This window comes from Brassica napus, chromosome A9 (assembly GCF_020379485.1).
Source record: "Brassica napus cultivar Da-Ae chromosome A9, Da-Ae, whole genome shotgun sequence".
In the NCBI taxonomy this organism is placed as follows: domain Eukaryota; kingdom Viridiplantae; phylum Streptophyta; class Magnoliopsida; order Brassicales; family Brassicaceae; genus Brassica; species Brassica napus.
The window spans coordinates 35727552-35746859 of record NC_063442.1 but is presented as its reverse complement, the minus strand read 5'-3'; the positions used below and the strand labels follow the sequence as shown (position 1 = coordinate 35746859).

The following is a 19308-nucleotide window of genomic DNA, read 5'->3' as shown; positions in this document are numbered from 1 at the left end:
ATTTGTAAACCGAAGTGTAATTCTGTTGCTTTTTGAAAAAATTATTCAAATATATAGAATGTTGGATAACACGTATAGTACACATCTGTAAGAATGATATTCGGAAATGACTATATGCATTACAATATGCAGTTTTGATGTATGATATGAAAACGTAGACACATTCTTAATGCCTTAATACGAAAGAGAAGTGTGTATGAACCTAACATTGATGTTGAGAAGTGTGTATGAAACTTTGAATTACTTATGTAGTATGAGGATCAAACTCAATAACACATTAACACACTGGTTGGTTTTGAAAAATATGTTAAGTGGAGAATACGTTTGATTTTGGTCCCACGAGCTGTATGGATGGTTCTGAAAAATATGTTAAGTGGAGAATACGTTAGATTTTTCCTTTGGAATATAGTCCTTTATTTATTTGTTTTATTAATTCATTATTGAAAAAAAATGCAGTGGCATATCATTGTAATTAACTTTAAAAGGCAGGGGCAGAATCCTATTAGGGATTCTGCTTTAATAGTATAGATGTAACAACGGCATATAAAACAAGTTTTTTGTAGGAAGATTAAAATTGTTATTTCCTAAATTAAACATCATTTATTAGCTACACAAATATTATTTGGAGCAATTGTAAATGTACTGAAGAACATAAATTGTAACAATAATAGAAAACATGTTAGTTTTATATTGAGAATTTGAAAATAAATTCTAAAACGAAAAAAAAAATTTTTTGGCGAAACACCCCTTTCTACGAATCATAGAGAATATGTAGAATAACTTTTTGGTAAAAATGCTAATATAATGCAGAATTTGTATTTAAGAAAACTAATACAGGGTGTCCTTTACAAAATTCAGCTATTTATATAAACCCGTGTGGTATATACTTGTGGTATATGCTTACAAACATGAGATTCCTTGTTATAGTATGTATTTACAAACATGAGATTCCTCTTTACAAAAATGAGTTTCTTCGTCATATGCTTGTGGTTAAGGCTTTACAGTTCACAAATACTTATAATATAGTTTGTTACTTTGATTGAACAATGGAGATTTATTTGTTTATTTGGTTAATACAATCTATATATTTAGGTGTAGCAGGTCAGTTATGTCCCAACCAAAAGAGCTTCAAGCGAAGAAAAAGCTATAAAAATTGTCTTCAGTCAAGCAAAAATGCATGCACTGGGCTCTCTATTGTTCCCAAACTCTGGGTGGGCACCAACGGGAGAGTGCGAGAGCTACAAACTCGTCCGAGATAACAACGACTCATTTCTTGATTTTCCGGTACCGAAGACTTATGGAGTGCTCCATCATCAGACCAGTTTAGGGGTTCCTGTTTTGTCGGAGGTAAATGGATTAAACAACAATTCGGTCGTGATCAAGAAGCTTAATCACAATGCCAATGAGCGTAACCGTCGCCAGAAAGCCAACGCTTTGTTCTCATCTCTTCGTTTATGTCTTCCAAGATCATATCAGTCGGTAAGTAGCTACTTCCAATCAGAAATAGTTAGTCTGCTTACTCGATTAATTGTTACCATTTAGAAGAAGAGTATCTTATCAACCCTTTTTTTATTTTCTTTTGGCTTTATTGTATTGCAGAAGAAGCTAAGTAATCCCGAGACCGTTTCGCGGAGTGTGCTGTACATACCTGAGCTGCAAGAGGAAGTGAAGAAGCTAATACAAAAGAAGGAAGACCTCTTGGTGCGGGTATCGGACCAAAGAGAACATTACGTTAAGCCGGAACCAAAGGTGGCTGCTAGTTATTTCTCCACCGTTTTTGCGACTAACCTTGTAGACAACAAAGTGACGGTCCAAATCTCATCGTCCAAGATTCATAATTTTTCGATATATAATGTGTTGAATGGACTAGAAGAAGATGGGTTTGTTATCGTGGATGTTTCATCTTCGAGTTCTCAAGAAGAATGGCTCTTCTACACTTTACATCTTCAAGTAGACAAGATTGATAGTTACAAGCTAGTTTGCGAAGATTTAAGTCAAAGGGTTCTGTACTTGTATGAGAAATGTGGAAACTCGTTTAAATGATCATTTGTTCTTGTTTCGTTTTATGTGTCGTCCTTTTCTACAGATAAGCTGTCATTCTTGATTAATGTTTTGTAACGCAAGAGATCATGCTAATCGTCTGTGTTTCGTTTCTATATTATCGGATGTTGACTTGATTAATGTACAACTTGTACGTAGTTGAGTTGATTCTGTTTTTTTTGGTCAAAGCCAATGATCGATTACTAGTAAACTACCACTAAGTTCGTATTACATCAATAAATTTCAGTTTTGACTGCGATTTAAGAATAGCAGTTATAATTTATGTAAATACTTTTCTGGTGGCAAAAACCCTTTGATTATTCCATCTACTCTTCTTGTTTAAACCCTATATTTTATAACAAAAGAAAATATGAGAAAAGACAAAAGATATGTTAAAAAAAGGAAAAAAAAGGTGTTTTAGAAGATTCGGTTAGCCATTATTTATTTAAGAGTATTTAATAGATGGTCCTGCCATTTAAATACTTATTTCGAATCATTAAATACATGATTAATGAGAGCCTTTTGGTTGGGTATCCATTGATCTTGGAGATATATTACTCCAAAAATAACAGATTGCAAAACTAACCAAAAACAATTGTGGTTTTGTATTTATTACCGCCTCGTGAATATTATAAAGTCTAGCAGCAAACAGATTATTAGTGAATCTGGTGATCTAAGCTTTTTCTACTCGGATTACTATTTAATAGTGAATCTGATGACCTACGCTTTTCTAGTCGGATATACTCTATAGATAGATAGTGCATTTACATGATAGATTATCAACCTTTGTTAATTAAATTAATAATAACTAGCCTAACATTTATGTAACATAGTTTACAAACAAAAAAAAAACATTTATGTAATATAATAATCCAACTAGGATGAAGTCTTGCAGCAAATAGATACTTTTATTGTTTTTTTTTGAACAAAATATACTTTTATTGTTTATTTGTTGACTCTAAAACAGTAAAAGTATCTCGATCCTTGCTTTGCCGTACGAACAGTGGAATTATCTGCGCCGTCATGCACGATACAAAGGTATACACAACGTTGTTTTTTTTTTTTGTAACTTATACACAACGTTGTTAAATTTCTAACTTCTCTTATGCATTACTTTGAGATTATGATGGTGAATTTTTTTTAGTGAATCTGGGGATATTCCGATTTTAAGATCCCCAATATTAATCTTGAAAAAGGAAGCGCAATCCAGCTGATAAACCTTTTCTTTGGATTTACAACTGGGGCAAAAAACCTCATTGTGTGTGTAAAAGTAAAACATAGTGGGGAGTATAACCTCTCTCTCTAAAAACAAAACACTCTCTCCTCTCTCTACTACTAGGGTTTCCACCGCTGCCTCTCCGCCTTCCGGCGGTCGCCGCCGTGTTTCTCTGGCGGCCGCCAGACCTAGCTTTTCTTTTTCTTTTTCTCTTTCGTCTGGTTCTGTGTCCTCCTTGTCGTCTCCTCCCCTGTTCTCTTCTACGGCTTCTTAACGTGCAGTGAAGGTTCTTTCCGGTTCAGATCCGGAGTCTTTCTCTGGTCCACGGCCAGATCTGGGGGTGATAGCACTAGAGGACGGTGCTTGTTCTTCCAATGCTCTGTTCCTGTCGCCAGTTTCGACTCTGTCGGTTAAGAGGTTTTGTGGCCTTATTGCGCGTTGAGATTGGGTGGTGTTGCGTGGTGGTTGCAGAGATGCTGGCCCGTGCTACGTAAGGTTCTGTCAGTGGCGTGGTGGTGCTCTACGGCTTGGGTTCAGTTATGCTTCAGATGGCGCGGATCTGGAGTTTGCTCTCTCTTCTTCTACCGGTGGTCTCCGGTAGGTGCGCGTGGGCTCTCTTGGTGTCGGTATCTCTGGCTCCGGTGAGCTCGTGTGGTAACGCGCGCGGTGGTCACGGCGGCGCGGGGTGGTGGCAGCCCCCGCGTTTTTTTTCAGTTGGATTCTTTGTTTTCCTGTCCTTATGGGCAGTTTTCCGGTGGTTCCGGTTTGGTCTGTGCCGTGACCTGAGTCCTCCACGACTTCATCTCCCTTTGAATAAGGTATTGCGGCTCTTGGATGAACGCGTTTGGTGGGTTGGACTTTGTTCTTGTTCTTGTGTAGTTGTTGGTCTATCGGACGGCTCATTCTACTGCAGTTGCGCTTTCGGAGAGTTAGCCATCTTTCGGTCCGCTATCTCTATATGGGATTTCGGTTCAATGGGTGTAAACGGTCACGGCGAGCTGGAATGGAGGCGGCAATCTCCGGGACGGTTCGAGGAACGACGGCATCGTCGATCGATGGTTCTCTCTCGTGCCGTCGAAGGTTTAGTTGTCGGGGTATTGAGTTTGTTTGTGTTTGGATTCTTCATTCGGGTCCGGTTATGGCAGAGTGGTCAGAAGCTGTAGGAGCCGTAGCATCAAGGTTTGAGGGCACCTTTCTCTCGGTAGCTCGCGGTGCCCGACCCTTGTCTCGACTGGTCTCGGTTTGCAAGGTTCGAGCTTGACTTGTAGCTCATCGGGCTCTTAGACTTTGTCCCGCTATCTTCGTGTTTTTTTCATTCCGTTTAGGATCTGTTGTTTAGTTTCTTTTCCGCATTCCGCTACTTGTTCACTGTGTAATTTCTGTCTCAAAACCGAAAATTGGTATAATAATTTAACATTTTACCAAAAAAAAAAAAAAAGTAAAACATAGTGGGATGTCTTTGAATTTGGGTTACTTAACTCCCTAGAATCTATCTACCATTAGATCACCACCTTTGGTTGATTATGATTATGGATTTAAATTTTTTAAAAGTGTTTAATTTGATGTTTACCACATAAAAAAGGAAATTGCTTATGTGTATGCTTACAAGTTACAACATTAAAATGTTTACCCGAAGCTTCTTCCACATGATTTTCACGAGCCAGTTTTTTCGATATATAGGTAATAATTATATCTGTAAATTTTGAACAAATTAATTATGTTTATTGAATTTCGGTTGGATAAAATTTATAAAAAACAGTTACTCATAAAAATATATATTTATAATTAAGACCTAACATATTTTTAATATATATTTAAACTTTAAATATACATTATTTTGAAATGAACAGAATATAATTCTTTATCTTAATGAGTGCATTTTTCTTAAGTTTTTTAGTTCATGCAATATTCATATTTAACTCTGACTAGTTTACTTGGTGACTGAACATAGTTCTCCCACATACTCTGCCATATGCCAAGCTTCGTCTTGAGATCCAAATATTTGTATAATACTATACTATTTAGTATTTACAATGGAAAGGTTAGAATACATTTTTTTACCGCTGAATAATAACTATAAATACGTTGAAGAGTCAAATTAGATGATGTAGATTATTTGATATAAACAAATTAACATATTAGATAAAAAAAAATGAGCTAGAAACCACGATAGTCACAAGCAACAGCGGATCTAGAAATTTTTATTATAAGAAAAAATTTCAAAAATTGAAAAGCCTAAATATTTAACCATATGTTTGAAATTTTAAAAAGGACAAATTCAACCAATCTCTCCAAAATTTAATATAGATGATATAAAATCTATGGGTGGAAAATGTCCCATCTTTATTAATTGTACACATTGCACTGGCGTTCAAAGAACACTAATTATATTCATGTATTTTAAATTATTTTAAATTAATTTTATAATAAATTAATTAAGTATTAATCTATAATTTTTTTATATAAATAAAAATTAAATTTATTTCATCTGGATAAAATATATTATTATGATAATATTTTATTATTTTGAATAAAAATTTAGCACTTAAATATATTTTTAGTGAATAAATTCAAATAATATTCTTTAATATTCAAACAGGTATTAGTTATTTTGGTAGCTTTTAAAATTAAATAGTTATAAAATAATAAAACAAAATATATAATTTTATTAAATAAAATGACGGTAAAATGTGAAAAGTGAACGAATGTTAAATTATTGATTAGAAAATAAGATAGTATTCAAATTATTTATAAAAACACGGAATGCTGAATTTTAAAAATTTGTAAATATTTTATCTTAATGAACAGTTTGTGTTTTAGAATTTCTTAGATACTTATTAGAATTCTTATGTTTACTTGCCATTAACCTATAATTCAAGTATTTTTTATTAAAAACATAAATATGTAATTAAATTATTTTTTTACCAGAAATTCTCAGTATATTAGAAGATGCTCTTACAGCAATATTTTTTTTTTACACTTCGATTCAACATTACCGGTTACACATACTAATATAAATATGTTTTGGCCGACGTTTTAGATGGACCTTTTGTTATTGAAAGTATCCTGCTTATTAATAAATAAGTTGTCTGACAAACAATATAATATATTATTAATTATGTTGATGCTTTTATGATGATTTTATACATCCTACTATATAAAAGGAGCTAAATCCTAGTTTTTCTAGAGGTGCCACATGGGCAAAATAATCTCCACCTATCAAACTGCCATGTCACTAGCAAATTGGACTTCAAATTAAAATTGCAATAAAAGATTTGGGCTTCGTTGTCGCTTACAAAAATCTCGGTTTGTCTACGATTTGCCGGTGGGCCAAGTAAAGAAAAATCTCGCAGCCCAGCCCATTAACCCAAATCGCCGTCTTGGTAAAACTATTTCCTTCGGACAATTACTTATATCAACTGTCAAACTATTTTCTTTTGAATTTTCTATTTTTTTTAGACAATTTATTATTTCTGCTGTTTTCTTTAACAATGTGTGAACCGGCTAAGTTTCCTTTCATCTTAAAATTGTCCGCCCAAGATAACACAACCCCCTCATTTTACACACAGTCACTATAAATTTCTAAAAAAAACCTAAATTCTACTATCAAACCCACCCAACAAATTTACAACTACCAGTTCCAATTACTCATGCTTTGACCTCATTCAAATAATTATGGGCCGGCCTACTTTAATTTTTAAATAACCATGTCAATAATTTTTTTAAAAAAAAACAAACCATAACTATGTTCACTTCAAAAGAAATATGAAATTAATAAAAAATGGGCAATACAAAATAATTCTCATTCTTATCTGTGCATAACATGCAGCAGAAGATCAAAACAATTGGGGCGACACCCTCGGACCGCATCCAATAATCGTTAGGATCATTAGGATGTGGCTCATCAAAAATCACAAAAATAAAAATGCTTTCCTAGGAACAACTTTTATTTGTCTTGACATCCAGGTTTGTCTTAAAAATACTTACTTTTAATTATTCCAACTACATTTCAAATGATGGCTTTTAACCACTAAACATGAACAAATAATGGAAGGGAGGATGTCTATTTCTACGTCTGACACAATCTACCAACGCTTCGAGGAAGGGAAAATTTATCACATTAGATATTTTAATCTTCTTCTCAATAACCAACAGTACATGCTTACCGTTCAACCATACATAATCAATATCAATGAGACAAAAATTACTACACTGATTCAAGAAAACATTCCACCGATCCCTTCATACATATTCCGGCCCCAACACTACCACCAGTTGATCAGCTTAGCAAATGCAACCAACTTCCTCCCAAGTAAAAAAAAACCAATAACTCTCTCACATACAAATAAATACTACATTTTTGTCCCTAAAACCAAATTATTCCTACAGATGTTGTTGGCCGCATATGCTTCATCCAAGGAAGTGATTTATATAACCACTACACAGATTCAAAAATCATCATTGGATTGCGTTTAGACAGGTACTAACTTTTTATTAAATAACAATTGGTTTACAACTAAACAAAATATAATACAATAATTATTTGTAGATTGAAATTGGTACGTCTAACTTTATGGGACAAGGAGGCGTCTAATTTCAGGGAGTTAAATCACATATATACCAGGAAAAAACAAATTGTAATCATCACAAGTATCATTCCACGGTTACATGAAGGTAATAAACTAAACATAAAGTTTATGTCAAAATAAATGCTTACAAATATTTGACTTTTTCAGGACAACTATCACTCACAACCACACATGGATCGTGCTTCTACTTTGACAACGATATTAGTATCATACAACGCTTCCAAAAGAGGAATAAACTGCTATCCTAAGCCTCATAGCAAACGACACCAGCCAACTTTTAAAAAATTTACGTTACCGCTTCCTACGTTAATTAAATAGGCACACTCAAATACTATTTTCTCTTACGAATATTGAATTCCTTAAAACAATTTATTATTCAAACTTACTGTTGTTTTTTTAAAAAAAAATGATCACCGCTTCCAACGTCTTCGCATTATAAAATAAACAAAATATAACTTACCCTTTCAGAAACTTCAAAACTCCCAATTTTAATTGAACTGGACTTTTATTAAACATATAATCCGCGCGAAGCGCGGATACCGAATCTAGTGTATTTAAAAGCGAGTTCTAATTGTGCAAGTGAGCACGTTACACTAATTAATTAATAAGCGGTCCTGGCATCGCTAAAATAAATGAGAAGCCATGGTAGTCCATTGACCTTGGAATACTATACAAGTATATACTATGAGAGAATATACTGGGCAGCTTCCAAAATTCACATAAATTTTTTTTTTTTTTTTGGTAATCAAATTCACGTAAAAATGAATCAGAATAATAGCATTCTCGTATAATGTTTTTGAAAAAGGAAATCACTGTTTTTCTGTAAACATATATAAGTATTTTACTATATTATTATCGCTTTTAAAAATAATACTTTTGGTCTCATTCGAGTAATCCGATAGTTTACCGAATTTTTCTTAACTGATCTATCAGAGCATCTCCAACCATAACACCAAATTTAACGTTGAAATTTCACTATATTTGATATTTTAGTGTCATCTCTAACCATAACACCAAATATTACATCAAAGTAATGTTCCTATTAGGCTTGGAGAACTACTCGGAGGATGATTATTTGTTGTTTTCAATTTTAATATTTTTATTATTTGTAACTGATAGATAATTATTTTTTCACACCCAGATGTTATGTTTTAAAGTTTTTTTTTTGTAATTTTATGTTTATAAAATTTATTTACAATTATATTTTTTGGTTTAATAGTATTATACTTTTATTTATTTAATATAAAATTATATTAAAAATTACAAAATATTAATTATGAAAAGCACATAGCAAAATAATATATTTATTTTATGTTTTGAGTGTTTATTTCAAATTTAATATGTATTTTAATCTTATCCAGCTTATATTATTAATTTCTATATTTTATAAAATACTAATTAAATTTCTATTATTAAAATAAAATATAATGTTCTATGTTACTTTTAACAATATGAAGTAAATGATAATAATCATTTAGTGATTTTTTACTTGAAAATAAAATAAAAAATATTTAGTTATATAAAAATAATTAAAAATAAAAATAATACAATATATGTTACAAATTTGGACTAATTAATAATAATTATTGAACTATACCAAATTTAGTGGGATGGTGTAATTTTTGATTTTTTATTGAAAATAAAATTACACCAAATTTGGTGTTTTAGTGCTCTACTGAAATTGGCTAGGTAAAAAAATCAAACTGCAGCCTGAGACACGAATTAGCCTATGCATTTGACAGAGGAAACATATCCAAAAATGGCATCTCCAATGGTACACAATAAGTTTCTCCATTTTTTACTCTAAAATAAAGTAATTAACTCTATTATGGAGTTGAATTCACTCCAAAGAAATGAAAAAAAAAGGTTTAGAGAGGGCCTCCAAATTTTTATTAAAAAAATTACATAGATGTAAGCCTCCAAATTTGTTAAAAAGTAGTTGATATATTTATTAAATCATCAGCGGCTCCAAAATCTTATGGCCGGCTCTGATGAAACCTTATTGGTTTACGTTTACAATTTGAGAATATTTTGACCAGTTATTTAGAAGAATAACTGAATCAGTGTGTAGACATAGATGGCATCAAGATGGCTTAAAATATTATAATGGCTTTATTGTGTTAAATAATGAGGCTGCATTTAGATACGAAAGACACTAAATTCCAAAAATGCTTATGTATAGGCTTACATCATGTAGATGCTCATGTATAGGCTTACACAATCGAAAATGAATGGGACGAGGAAAACGCCCAAAGCATCTTCCACCTGATTTCCACGAGCCGCCAACAGTTTCTTTAAGCTGAGCCATCATTCAATATGTAAATAATCTTCTTATAGTTTTGATACGTTTAATATTCGTGTTTGGATTCTCATACAATATCTCCAATAGTAACTGAACCTGGTTCATACGAGGAACATAGCCTCGGGTTCGCAGTAGCGGTCCTTGTGATTAGAAGCTATTTCAAAAAATAAGGCTGGTTATGATCTACCCATGGTTTGAACTTATGGTGTTGGGTTCCAACTTCACTAATAACCACTAGACTAAAGAAACAATTTAACATAATCGGTCAAAAATAGTATATACTTTTTTAGGGTTGAAAGCCCATGCTTCCAGGGGCGAAGCAAGTAAAGCCCCTATGGTAGCACATGTACCCATAATATTTTTAGTAACACTGATTTAGTATGTAAATAGTCACAGAACTCTGTTAGTTGTGATGGCTTAATGCATAAGTGCACCACCTTAATATCTCAGGTTTGATTCCCTTTTTGAACTTCCAATTTTTTTGTAGTTTGTGCACCCGCTAAAAAATGATGCTGGCTTCGCCCATGCTTCGGGTTGGGTCTGCTGGCTCGTATCAAGAAGCTACATACCCTATTTATAGAACCAAATATTTATTTTTATGGTATGATAAGTTGTATAACACTTATTATTAATTTGGTTATGGCTTGGTTTATCTAGGTGAAGTAAAAAATAAATAAATAAATAAATCTTTGAATTTGGTTTATCTAGGTGAAGTAAAAAATAAAAAGCTTTAGATAATTTTGGTTTCTTTGGCTTGGTTTAAAACATACTTATGACATCAAATAGAATAATTTACAGGTTGGTGGGTGTACGGTGTACCTTTCAAAATATTATATTAGTTTGGAAATGTGGGTCACTATAAGAATCTATCTAACCTCATTGGCTCACATTTAGAGTTTGGGAATATTTTTTACCAGTTCTTGGAAGAATAACTAAATCAGAACATATTTTAGTGTAGACATAGATGGGCATCGTGTTGACCTAAATATTGTAATGGCTTTATTGTGCTAAATAATGAGGCTGCATGTATTTAAGAAAGACCACTAAATTCCAAAAATGCTTATGTATAGGCTTACATCATGTCATGTGGATGCTCATGTATAGGCTTACCATCGAAAATGATTGGGACGAGGAGAATGCCCAAAGCATCTTCCACCTGATTTCAACGAAACGCCAACAATTTCTTTAAGATGACTCATCTTTCAATACACAAATAAATAATCTTCTTATAGTTTTGATACATGTATTATATGTAATACATGTATAATTTTATATAATTTTAATGAACAGAGGTTTTAACCAAGCAGTGGTAGTTGACCAAAACAAAATTAAGCAGTGGTAGTTTGATTGTAATCTTTTTGAACTCGGTGTGTATCCATATCGGTTTTAAATTTCATTTCTGCTGAAAACTAAATTATCACTGTTTAATTAACTTGGACTTGGGTTTCGTCACAGATGGTGAACATGTAGACCGTGACAGACAATTGGTTTAAATTTGGGTCATACACGTTGGTATGATTTCGGACTAATCCACTCTAAACACTAAATACGTTTTTCCTGGAGCCAACCGGCCAATAGAGTCTATAAAAAATAAAAAGTTTTTATAACATATTTTAACGCAGCTTTATAATATATGTATTTGTTATCAAGAAGCGTAATCGCAATGCTAGTGAGCGTGACCGTCGCAAGAAGATCAACTCTTTATTTTCATCTCTCCGCTCAAGTCTTCCAACCTTAGATCAATCGGTAAGTAACTATTCTGGCGTCCCTTATATTTTGGACGTTTTAAAAGAATGTGCTCGGAATCTTGCAGTGAGATAAGACCTACAGTAATATACAAAAGGATATCTAATATATCAATAAGTTACACGTCAATTAATTTTAAGTTGGAACTCCATAAATTTAACAGAATAAATACGTTTGTGTTTGCATCTATACCATCTAGAACAAAAATGCTGAGATCCTTTTTCCTTTACTTTCTTGCAGAGGAAGCTAAGTATTTCTGAAACCAATTCACGGGGCTTAAAGTACATACCAGAGGTGCATGAGCAAGCGAAGAAGTTATTACAGAATAAGGAAGAACTCTTGATTAATTCGTGTATCGGATCAAAGAGGCATTGAACATTACGTTAAGCCACAACCAAAGGCAGTGTCAAGTTATATATCCACTGTTCCCGTTACTAGGCTTGGAGACAACGAAGTGATGGTCCAAATTTCATCGTCCAATTGATTCATAACTTCTCAATATCCAATGTATTAACTGGACTAGAAGAAGATGGGGTTTGTTCTTGTGGATGTTTCATTTTCAAGGTCGCAAGAGGAAAGGCTTTTCTACACGTTTCATCTTCAAATGGAAAACACGGATAGTTATTACAAAATGAATTTCGAAGCGTTACGTGAAAAGATGCTGTACCGGCATCGCCAGGGACAGAGGACCGACACGTGGCAACACGTGACTAGTCTGGATCACTTCTGTGGGGCCAGGATACCTCTGTATAATTCAAAAAAAAGAAAAGATGCTGTACGAGATATGTGAGAACTCGTTTATGTGATTAGTTCATAGTGGATGTAAAAAAAAAAGAAGATTAGTTCATAGTGTATTTATCCTAACAAAAAATAGAAGTGAAATAAAAAAAAAAGTCAATTCTCTCGTATAAACATTTTTAAGTTTGTATCACAAAAATAGATCTCAAAAACTAAAATGACTAAAATAGTATTTTTTTATTTTGAAAATTTTAAATTTTATTTATTTTTTAAAATTTTAAATCATATCCCAAAACCCCACTCCTCAACTGTAAACCTGAAACCCTAAACTCTAAACCATAAATCCTAAATCCTAAACTTAAACCTTAAACTCCACTCCTTAACTATAAACCATAATGTTTAGATTAATTAACCCTAGGGATAAAAAAATGTATATTTATTTCTTTTGATAAAATATTTAAGTCTATTTTGATCATTTTTATTTTCAAGGTCTATATTTGTGATAAAATCTTTTTTTAGGTCGAATTTCTCATAAAAATTATCCACTGCTAAAGACGTCAACTTTTGTCACGTACTTATTATTTTTTACTTTGTTTGAAACACTTTTCCTTAGGGAAAATCACATTTTAAACCCTGAGAGTGTCACATTCTCGCACTTTAAACACTGAACATTTTTTACTAGCACATTTAACCTTGAAAGTGACATTTTTATCATAACAAATCTCCAATGAGATTTACTTGTTTACCAAGTCAACGAGGTGACATGTATTACTCATTTTACGATGACGTGTTGGTTTCTTTCTTTTTTTTTCTTTAAAAAAAAAATAAAATACATAGAAAATTCAAAATTTTGATTTTTTTTTGAAAAATTCAGAAAATATAAAAATAACATTTCAAAATTAAAAATAAAATAAAATATTTTTAAAAAAATAATCCAGTTATAAACCAATAAATATATATAATATAATAACTTGAATAGTGATACTAGATTCTGTTTTTTTGGTTTTAGATTTTTTTTAAAAAATTTTTGATTTATTAATACTTAACTTATTAAATTTTTGTGAAGCAAGAAAATATCTCATAGACCACTTAAAATGTTTTTGACCTTAAATAAAATACTGTAAGTTAGTTTGAAATATAATTAAGAGATAGAGAGGAATGTCTTTAGATTTGTATATGTTAGTTTTTGGTATGAGTGGAGCTTCTTAGATAAGTAACATATATTTTAGTTTCTCTAGAGTTTGATTAGTTATTTATTTAATTTCAAAGTTATTTACTATTTTTAAGAACTTCACTTATAAGTTAATTTCTTTTTAAACAAACTTAAAATTATTAAAATAAATATCATTTAATAAATAATACCAATAATAGGATTAATTTTGAAAATTTAACAAGTTAAGTATTAATAAATCAAAAAATTAAAAAACAATCAAAAACCAAAAACCAGAATCTAGAATCAGCATTCAAGTTATTATATTATATATACTTATTGGTTTATAACTGGATTAATTTTTAAAAATATTTTTTTTTATTTTTAATTTTGAAATGTTATTTTTTATATTTTTTGAAATTTTAGATTTTTTCTATTTTTTCGATTTTTTTCGATTTTTTTTATTTTTTCGACTTTTTCAATTTTTTTCAATTTTTCTATATATTTTATTTTTTTTAAAGAAAAAAAATTGTCACATCATCACAAAATGCACAGTACAGGTTACCTAATTGATTTGGGGGGGGGGGTTTGTTATGATAAAAATGTCACTTTCAAAGTTTAAAGTGTTAGTCAAAAACCTTCAGTGTTTAAAGTGTGAGAACGTGACACTCTCAGGGTTTAAAATGCGATTTTCCCCTTAGTTTATTGTAGAATTAATACAGTTTATGAAATAAAATAAAGTAGTGGCTGCATAACCATTGCCGAATGTGAGTATATAAAACCTAAGCCTTCATTTCTTGGCGCACAAGAAACCTAAAAGGCCAGAAACAGAGAAGACTTGTTTCAATCGTCCTCAGTGAAGACCTTAAAGATAAAATCACGGAAGCGTCTCGAGTACAGCCTCGGATCAACGGCTGAGATTGAAGTAGGATCGTACTGGATACTCTTGTAAGCATGTTCAAGTTTCTTGCTAATGTCGTAGTCTTGAAGAATGTCTATGATTCCAAAGATCATGACAACTTCATAGTACTCTCCTGTTGGTTCCCCAACTAGCTGGAACTCACAGTCGCTCCTTCTCATTGTCCTCTCTGCTCGAGCCGGCATGTTTCCACCAAGTCTGATACTAGCCCACCTGCAACAATCAGCACATTTCTTGGACTCCAGAATCAGATAAAGTATGAGTTCAACTTTTGTTATGTTTTTACTTACCTTGTGGGATCAGAGAGAAGCTGATCTACGTCTACTCTGGAGAGACGAGGGGCTGTTTCATCTTCAAACTCACCTATAGTTGAGAAAGAACACATAGTTTGATTGGTACGTTCTAATGGAGAGAGAGATGACTTTTGTTATTTATTTCAAGCATACAAACCAATAGGTGTGCGTGCTCCAGAAGGTATCAGCTCTCCAGCGACTGATGCTTCTCTGAAATGAATCCCAACCAGAAGACTGTAGTCCATTATCCTCTCCTGTTCTAGAAACTCACAGTCCTTATCGACTTGTCTGAAAATAAAAACAATGGTCAGTGTGGTAGCCGGTACACTCTATACCACTAAATGGATCTTTCCGGAGCTGACAAGTTCAGCACTAAGTGCATTCCTTCCGGATCAACCGATAGTATATATAAAAAAATGTAATGGGTGAAGTAAAGTGATTGATTGGTAGTTGGTTACTAACCTAATGAATTCTTGAAACCAAGCTTTCTGTAGCCTGAAAATGAAATTCAAATCAAGATCTTTCAAGATTGTGTTTGAGTTGATTTCTGATTCAGGCTTATCGGTTGTACGGCCAAGCGAAGATCCTTTAAGATCAAAGCGTCTGTGGATAGAGTACTCTGAACAAAATAGATTCCCCATAATGACAAACCGTACCTGCAAAAAGAGATGAACTCAATCAAGATCCAAGCTGCACCCAAGGTAGCATTGTTCTCGCTTCTTACCTTCTTTTGGATTGTTCCAGTCAACTTCACACAGTGGAGACCGTAGAATCTAATCACCAAAGTGTTCTCAAATGCTCTAACATGGTTGTAATAAGCTGCAAGCATTCTCAGAAGCACCTGCATCATATAATTATAATTAAATAAAGCAGTTAATATATGTAGCAGCTACACATTCTTTATATGGTAACTTAAACTCACTTTAGTCTCAGACTTCTTCATTGTCTTTATCATGTAACGATCATCGTTTGTCAAGTAGAAAAAGCTTCCACTTTTACCAGGGGATGATAGCTCCCTAAGGGCATCATTACCGCAGATTGATAACATGTAATCAGCTGGATCTACCTTGAATAGCTTCCTCAAGCTCCTGAAAGATAGGTAACTTATTGTAAGAATACGCACCAATGAGAGCTAAGGAGAGAGGTTAGCGTAATGGTCTCTCACCAAAAAACTAATGGGCAATAGTCTTTCCATTTGAATTCACTAGATTGATGAGGAGGTGTGTATTTGGTTCCTTCTGGTGGAAATCTTGTCCACAGCTTTTCCTTTGGATCAAAAGCTGAATGCTTAAGATCAAGAGACACAACCTGAGCTTGTTTTCCAACAGCATGTCTGCATAACCAAAACATCAACAAAGCTTTAACTTATAATATAACTCAATGTAAAAAAATCGCTGGACAGTATTTATGCATTTTGTATGGGCTAGTGGTTAGGCGGCGACTAGACCGATTTTTTGAACCTTGATACAACTTATGAGGAGGTAAAGTGAGATAGTTACCTGATTCCAAGCTGTAGATTAAACATAAGCTCGTAATTCCGATGACCTTTCGATATTGTCTCGCCTTGCTTCTTCCCTGCCTTTGGCAATCTCATAGGCACAGGACTAGGTCTCAAGCTCTGAATCAATCCTTCAGCCTCAAGTCTCATTATCTCAGCATCCAAATCTCTCCTTGTGGTGGAATCAATATCAGCAGCGCCTTCACCACTCTCACTTCCCCACATATTCATCTTCTCAAACGCTCTATCCAAACCAACACTTACCCTCCCATCAACAGATATCCTCCTTGGCTTCTCAACACGCTTGGAAGAGTTCCAAACAGAGAGCTTCTTCTGTGAAGGCAACACAGGAAGCCTCTCTCCACTACAAATCTTGTACTCACTCAGATTATCAAACACGTCTTTAGGATCCCAATCAAGAGCCCCTTCGTTCCCTGATGGATAGTAAGTACCGTTCATTTCTTCAGGATCTTTAGACCAATGACCAACGTAGAAGCTCCCATCGTCCCATTTGAATGTCCCGTTACCAGTAGGGAAACCATCATCCCAAAACCCGTCGTATCTATCACCATCCGTCGACCAGACAAAAGTGCCTTTGCCACTAATAGTACCGTTCTTCCATTCACCAATGTAATAACTCCCATCTCTCCAACGATACTTCCCTTGAGCTTCTTGCAACCCTCTCCTCCATTCACCGTCATACACATCTCCGTTTGCAAAACTCTTGATCCCATGTCCATGTTTTAAGTTCATCACCCACTGGCCTTTATAAGTATCTCCACTAGGACCTGTGTAAGTGCCAGTCCCATCCATGTACCCGCTTTTGAACTCGCCTTCATACATGGCACCAGAAGGCCAACCGAACTTGCCTTTCCCCATAGTCTTCCCGTTGTACCACTCACCAATGTACATGCAACCATCTGTCCATAGATATTTACCGTGCCCGTGGGGAAAACTATCGTACCATTGACCTGTGTAATAGTCTCCATTGGGAAGCACTCTCTCTTCTTGGTACAGTTCACCTACGCTGCTTGTGTTAGTGCTGCTCTCATGATCATCATTCTCCTCGGTTGTTGTAGTAGCATCATCATCTGTCTGTAGAGCTACCGGTACCGTCCCAAAAATACTGTTTGCACGTTTCTTGGCTTGTTGGGTCTTTCTCATCGTCACCTCCCAAGCTTTTAGAACACAGCTTTGTTCCTTGCTCATTTTTGCTTCTTTTTTTCTAGAGACTTATATATAACCTTGAACAATACCTAAGAAAGCATATGTTTACTTGTCTAAACAACAAATCATATGGATGTACACATACACAAGAGAAGATCATGAACTATATGCTGAAAAAGACAAAATGTGAAACCTAAAATCATTCGATCAAAAGCAGCATGAAGAAATCTGCAGTGCCTTTTTCTTCTACATTTCATCTTTTCTTGTCGTTTCCTCTTTTAACTAATTATGTAATTCAAAGAAGAAACCGTTCATCTCCTCAAACCATTGAAAGCCTTCAAATTTAGACTCGTTTCTTTCTATTCTTAGCATTTCCGAGTTTTCATCTCACATTTTCTCTAAAATAAAATTTTAGAATAACTGATCAACTTAGCCTAAACTGATGATGTCTCCAATGTGGGAGCTATCGGCGACAGAGATAGCTGAAACTCGAACTCAGTGAAACATTCTGTCAAGAACAGCTTAAGCTCATTGATTAAACTGTTGAATTTTCAATTATAAGTTTTCCTTTTTCCATTTTCGATATTAGCTTAAATGCAAAAATCGAAAATTAATAGGGATAATTTGAAAAATACACTGTTTATCATTTAAAATTTGAAAAATATACTCCTTTTTTTCTTTTTTTTGAACATTACACTTTCTTATATATGATAAGACATATTTACTCTGGTTTTAATATGATATTACACGTTTTAATAACCAAAATGTAAATATGAAAATATTATTATTATTCATGTGTGTGAAAATTAAGTTTGAGATAAACACTTAATGTGTTGTTGGGGTTTAGTTTTTCACGAAATGGATTAAACCAGGTTGCTTTACTGCAACTCCACGAATTAAACCATGTTGATGTACTGCAACTACACGAATTTTTATGTGCCAATATGCACAAAGTTCACAAATATAATCTCTTCCCTATAATCATGCTAATCAAAGTACAATGTTACGGTAACTAATAAACTGTAACATAAAGAAAAGAGATACATCAAGGCACCGTTTGGCTATTATATTTCTTGGATTGTTTTCATGAGTGTATGGTTTATATCAAGACAAGAAAGATCTTGAAGGGATCATTTAGTATTTGCTAAAGAAGTTTATATCTTGATTGATTAGTTTCTGTTCTAAAAGGATCCTAAAAACAATAATTTTTTTTTCTTGTCATCAACATTTACAGACTCATACTGACTCTGTAAACTAAACTGGGTGATCTGCATCCATGTGAACGACGAAAGACGGCTGCTTTCTAACACTGTGTGCTAGTCTATCCGCCTTTTTGTTTCAAAGCATTTTTGCTTCAAAGCATTTTATGGTGAATTGTGATGAAAAACTTCAAAGCATTTTTGCTTCGGAAGCAACAGTGGAGCTCGTCGAGCTTTTGCCACTTTTTAGATTCTGTATACTTGATTTATTTTCTTAGTTAAATTCTCGTGAGGGATCTAATATGTTTTCTGCACTACTTTTAGATTTTTTTTCTATAGTATTTTGTGTAATATTTTTATGATGATGACGACATTAAGCTTCTTCTAAGAGATAATAAAACATTGTGGCGTCGAATAATTAATTAAATGAGATCTTATATAGATGTTAAGA

At 33.3% G+C, this 19308-nt stretch overlaps 2 protein-coding genes across 2 annotated transcripts; one reads left to right on the top strand and one right to left on the bottom strand.

The window, feature by feature from the left end:
• The first annotated feature begins 651 nt into the window (after positions 1-651).
• On the top strand, positions 652-2880 carry LOC106414661 (transcription factor ORG3-like). The gene is made up of 2 exons (XM_013855274.2): positions 652-1479; positions 1600-2880. Exons 1-2 carry the CDS (start codon positions 1174-1176, stop codon positions 2041-2043), a joined length of 750 nt encoding a protein of 249 aa, XP_013710728.2. The 5' UTR covers positions 652-1173; the 3' UTR covers positions 2044-2880.
• An 11487-nt stretch (positions 2881-14367) lies between these two features.
• On the bottom strand, positions 14368-17710 carry LOC106364936 (phosphatidylinositol 4-phosphate 5-kinase 4). The gene is made up of 8 exons (XM_013804413.3): positions 16493-17710; positions 16159-16326; positions 15916-16081; positions 15718-15834; positions 15456-15649; positions 15151-15281; positions 14991-15063; positions 14368-14913 (listed from the first exon to the last, which is right to left on the bottom strand). The coding sequence occupies exons 1-8, from the start codon at positions 17698-17700 to the stop codon at positions 14625-14627; spliced, it is 2346 nt and encodes a 781-aa protein (XP_013659867.2). The 5' UTR covers positions 17701-17710; the 3' UTR covers positions 14368-14624.
• Between the last annotated feature and the right edge of the window lie 1598 nt (positions 17711-19308).

Bases quoted from the DNA above. Each gene is read 5' to 3' on its own strand.
- LOC106414661 (XM_013855274.2), top strand. From the start codon at position 1,174: ATGCATGCACTGGGCTCTCTATTGTTCCCAAACTCTGGGTGGGCACCA. The intron at 1,480-1,599 runs GTAAGTAGCTAC...ATTGTATTGCAG, and splicing joins TTCCAAGATCATATCAGTCG to AAGAAGCTAAGTAATCCCGA.
- LOC106364936 (XM_013804413.3), bottom strand. From the start codon at position 17,700: ATGAGCAAGGAACAAAGCTGTGTTCTAAAAGCTTGGGAGGTGACGATG. The intron at 16,327-16,492 runs GTAACTATCTCA...TTGGTTATGCAG, and splicing joins AATCTACAGCTTGGAATCAG to ACATGCTGTTGGAAAACAAG. The intron at 14,914-14,990 runs GTAAGTAAAAAC...TGATTGTTGCAG, and splicing joins CTTCTCTCTGATCCCACAAG to GTGGGCTAGTATCAGACTTG.